The sequence below is a fragment of the Durio zibethinus genome, chromosome 7 (genome assembly GCF_047325235.1).
Source record: "Durio zibethinus cultivar Kanyao isolate XHJ-2024 chromosome 7, ASM4732523v1, whole genome shotgun sequence".
NCBI classification, from domain to species: Eukaryota; Viridiplantae; Streptophyta; class Magnoliopsida; order Malvales; family Malvaceae; genus Durio; species Durio zibethinus.
The window spans coordinates 13,702,175-13,707,207 of record NC_143168.1 but is presented as its reverse complement, the minus strand read 5'-3'; the positions used below and the strand labels follow the sequence as shown (position 1 = coordinate 13,707,207).

The 5,033-nt window shown below is 43.0% G+C and overlaps 1 protein-coding gene across 1 annotated transcript; it reads right to left on the bottom strand.

Moving 5' to 3' along the window:
• Positions 1-1,212: 1,212 nt before the first annotated feature.
• Positions 1,213-2,325, bottom strand: LOC149518009 (uncharacterized). Its single transcript, XM_089764329.1, has 3 exons — positions 2,194-2,325; positions 1,903-2,124; positions 1,213-1,575 (listed from the first exon to the last, which is right to left on the bottom strand). The coding sequence occupies exons 1-3, from the start codon at positions 2,323-2,325 to the stop codon at positions 1,213-1,215; spliced, it is 717 nt and encodes a 238-aa protein (XP_089620455.1).
• Positions 2,326-5,033: the final 2,708 nt, after the last annotated feature.

Sequence of the window (5,033 nt, the reverse complement as noted above, 5' to 3'; positions counted from 1 at the left end):
TAGAATTCGAAATGAACAATCCTACGAGATCAGAGCCAAAAAAAGCTCGTGGGTGTGCGGTTTAAAAGATTGAAATTGATCAAAGAAAAAGATGGACTCAATGAAAGTTAACTTTGACTAAGAGTAGTTTTGGTGTCACACGAATGCATAATTTCAAAATGAGGAACGCTCGAACCGTGACACTAAGCCACCCATGCTCGGCTTCCCGGTTAATCCCAGTCATCTGGCTAGAAGTTTGACTAACTTCCATGCCTCTCGGTTCCTTCCACAGTCCTATATGGCGTGCGTCACGGTTTCATCGTGGTTCCCACATCTTGGGCAGGTTGTTTGCGTCTCAATACCCCTCCTTTGAAGCGCACAGGGTTGGCAAGAAACCCCCGTTTAACTTCCGTTCGAATATTTTAATTTTATTACTAACCCGAGTTTTCCACAATTTCGTCCATATTTGTCTTATTGTCTACGTACTATCATCTAGACCAAGCAGCTGGTTCTTCATAATCATATGGTACGCACTTCGAACCGAAAACCTTCCTGTCTTTTCGAAAGCCCAGGTGATCACGTCTGGGCAGTTGTTTGAGCTTAGTAGGTAGAGCATATTAGGTCCACTTCATCAGCAGTAAACACTCACTCCAAGAACCCCCTATTCCATCTTCTAGTTTGGCTTTCAATGAGTTCTGCCACCTTTGCATCCTCTCCTAATATATTCTGAGCATGGTTCCCTAGGAGAAGCAATATATTATTCGTAAGCCAGTTGTCCTTCCAAACTCGTATCATAAGCCGATTTCCAATCCTCCACTCTATTCCGTTTAGCAAGTCCGCCTTTGCCGTCCATATGCTGCGCCACGTGAGGGAAGGAGCCCAAACTAACTTTGCTTTCAAAAAGTTGCCATCAGGAAAATATCTCTTGCTCAGGACTTTGAAAAGCAAAGAGTCTTTGTTTTTGAGTAACTTCCACCCCTGCTTGGCCAACAGTGCCTGATTGAAGAACTCCAGGTGTCTGAACCCCATTCCCCCATCCCGTTTACTCGTACACATCAAACTTAGCCAATGTAAACCTTTGCCATTTTTCCTTGTACTCTACTAGATGTTGCTGATCAAGCTATTTATCTCCTGGCACGAACTTTTCGGCAAGCTCATGCTATATAATGGAATAGCTTGAATAACAGATTTTATAAATATTTCTTTACCTCTCATAGATAGTAGCCGGCTACTTCATAGCTCTAATCGAGATCGGACTCTGTCTTTTAACTCATTAAAAGCTCTGTTTTTGTTCCTTCCAACCATAGTCGATAGGCCTAAGTACTTCTCAGGGTTTAAATTCTTATTGACCCCCAACAGTTGCCGCACTTCCTCATGAGTGCCTACATTAACATTTCTACTAAAGTAAATCAGTGACTTCTCCAAATTAACCTGTTGGGCAGAACCATTACCATATACCTGTAGTATGCTTCTCACCCTTTTACATTCTTGTTGGTTTGCCCCGAAAAGGAGGAAACTGTTATCTGCGAAGAAGAGATGAGTAATTCTACGGCCATTCCTACTTGCTTTCACCTCACTGAGCCAATTCTCTTGCTGCTATCTCACAAAAAGGGCGGAGAAGCCTTTAGTACATAGTAGAAATAAATAAGGCAAGAGGGGGTCTCCTTGACGTAGTCCCCTATGAGGAGTAAACCTGTCAGTGACCTCACCGTTTACCACCAACGAGTAAGACACGGAATTAACACACCTTATAATAAGATCAGTTCATCGAGAGTGGAAATCGAGCCTGTCTATCATAGCCTCCTAGAATAGCCACTCAACCCTGTCATATGCCTTGCTAATGTCAAGTTTGAGCTCCACGAAACCGTCTTTCCCTCTGCTTTTCGTATTTAATTAGTCAGTCGTCTCATAAGCGATCAACACATTGTCCGTTATCAGCCTCCCAGGAACAAAGGCGCTTTGATTCTCACTGACATATTGAGAGAGCACCCACTTGAATCGGTTCACCAAAACCTTTGCGATAATTTTGTAGATTACATTATAAAGGTTGATAGGCCGAAAAGTAGTTATTTTCTTCGGATTCTTGATCTTGGATATGAGTTCAATGTTGGTTCCATTTACATCTTCCAAAGGGATCGTTCCATTCTAGAAGGCAAAATAGAAAGCAGTAACATCAGTACCCACAATATTCCAGTACTTTTGATAGAATAGAACTGGCATACAGTCCGGGTCCGGTGCTTTAGATGGATGCATCTGTCTGATAGCTTCGTAAACCTCCTCAGCCTTAAACTCTGCCACCAGTTGTGCATTTATTTTTGGCAAGATTTTGCTCTCCACTGCTTCCATAATATCCTCAATTTAACTACGATGTTGCGATCCAAATAACTTCTGGAAATGCTTGACTGCCATGTCTTTAATTCCTTCTTCATTGTCAACCCACACCCCTTCGTCATTTTCGAACCCTTTAATCAGATTATTCCTCCTTCTGGATGATGCTTGCCCATGAAAGTAGAATGTGTTTTTGTCCTTTCATCTGACCCAGTGCTTTCTGTTCTTACTTTATTCCACGCTTTAAGTCCCATTCCCATCTTCCACAGCTTCACATGAAGATTGTCTTTGGCCCACGTCCGTTCTACTATACTCTCTGTATTTGTCTCCTTTGTCTATGCATTTTCAAAAAAGAACCTGCTTTTTTTTCTTCCTTCTACGCCTAGTATCCTTGCATCCTTCACAATCAACGATGATTGGATTGTGGTCAGAGACAGTGGAAACAAGGTTTGTGACCGTGTATAATGGGAACAACTCCATCCACTCTTTGGATTCCAGTCCTCTATCTAATATTTCACTTACCACTGTATTAGGCTCATTTCCCCTTTCCCATGTGTACCACAGCCCACGGTATCCTAGATCTTCTAGCCCGGCTGCTAAGATAGCTTGTCTAAAATCTGCCATTTGCCTGTATAGTCGTACATTCCCACCTTGTTTCTCTGGACTGCACATGATTTCATTGAAATCCCCTAAACATAGCCACGGCTTCGATGATTGATTAGCCAGTCTCTCCATCAAGCTCCACGTGCGATTCCTTTCAGCTGTCCTCAGTTCACCATAGAAGCCAGTAACTCTCCATTCATTCCCATTTTGGCCCACCACCTCCATGTCAACATGATTGTTAGAGAAGCTTACTAGGTTGAGTTGCACGGACCCCTTCCACAGCATCCCAACTCCCTTACATCGGTCTACTGCATCCACTGCAAGCCCAAAAGTCGTATTGCACCATCTTTTTTTTCGGTTTAATGCATTACCTTTTAACAATGTCTCACTTACGAAGACAATGTCAAGATCTTCCCTTTTTACTAGCTTGTGAAGGGCTCGAACTATCCGTGGGTTCCCAAGCCCAAGGCAGTTCTATGTTAGCGTTTTCATTGGTCTCGGGGGGACTGGGACCCAGTCTTTGCCGTGGTGCTATTCTTCTGATGTATACCATCACCACCAACCTTTTCCTTTTTGCCTTGGCTTTTGACCTCCATGGTTTCTCTATCAAAAGCTTTCACTAAGTCCTCTTTGGATTCTACTTCGACGTGAGTGGTTTGCATTGCATGGCACGGGTTACGTGCAAATTTCTTCCAGCTTGGTTTTTTCCCATGCATACTTATCTTCGCTATTTCTTTGCTAGGTGCCTCCACATTTCCCATTTTCTAACTTGTTGCATGTCCTATATTAATTACTTCTTGATCAGTTATCTTATCCGCCACATCAAACTCACCAGCTGTCTTGATCATCTTGGCTTGCTTGTTCCCCTCATGCCCTATTTCAGGTTCCCTAATCACGTCATTTCTCCTGGCTTCACTATCCTTTGCAGCCTTTTGACAAGGTGTGGGAGGCCAACCACATGTCTCTTCTTCATTTTTATTAAACGGCATCGTTTCCCCCACAATGTTCATGTGATTTTGCATGGCTTTCCCCCACGAATATTCTCCTTTTTCCTCGTTGATGCTCATGTTTAAACTCCTAACTATCCCTGAAATTGCGCTCCGTAATCGAAAGGCACCTGGCCTGGGATTCCTCGAAACTTTCTCCGGGATTCTCATCCCCTCTTCGCCCGTTCCCCTCCCATTCGGCCAATCATCTATGTCAATGCTACAATGTTGGTTCCTTTCCTCGTCTGCCACCCTTGTAGTGCGCCACCCCTAAAAATAGTAAAGCCGCCCCTTGCATATCTCCCTTTTAATGGCGATGCCCTGAGCCATTCTCCATACTGATCCTTTATCACCCTTTCATCCACAGCCCATGCTTCCTTATCACAATCAGTGTCAATGCGTCCAATGATGCCATATCTGTAACAAAAATTGGGGAGCCTTTCATAGCCGAACCTTCCAACTATGTCCTGGTCGTTTATTCCTTGGATTATTATTGCTCACTGTAATTGCTTACGGATATCAACAATAACTCTGAATCTTAGAAATCTAGTCCACCCACCACCCACTAGTCCTTCATCTACTTCAAGCAGCTCACTTTCTCTCCTAGGATTGCCTGTGTCCTAGCTTCTCATACCCAAAGGAAGCCGGTAGACTCACTTTGTGGAACATATAATTGGCTTGGCAGAATCTCGCCTTATAGTCCTCCATCATGAGCATATGTTTATCATGTTAGGAAAATGGGGTCCAGTCCCATGTAAGTGGTTTTGGACCAAGTAAAGATCATGAGCCTTGATCTTTTATTTTACACAGAGCCATAGCTACTTAATAAAAAAGAGGTGGGATTGTTTTAGGTGTGTGTCGAAAACCAAACAGAAAAAAAAGAAAAGTCAGGAAAAGCAGAGAGAAAAAAAGGAGAAGGGAGAGTTGGTTGAACGGAAGTCGATCCGTGGTCCGATTGAGTTGGAACCTTGTCATGAGGTTTATGATTCAGAGTTTTACATTCTGAATGGTGAAGATCGGGTTTGAAGCTCTCTAGGAACAAATCCAGGGTATATTTATTGAGTCACTTATTTAGTGAGATTTCTCCAATTATTTCTCTAGTTGTTGATTAGCTCTAGTTTTGCTAGAGAAGAACTT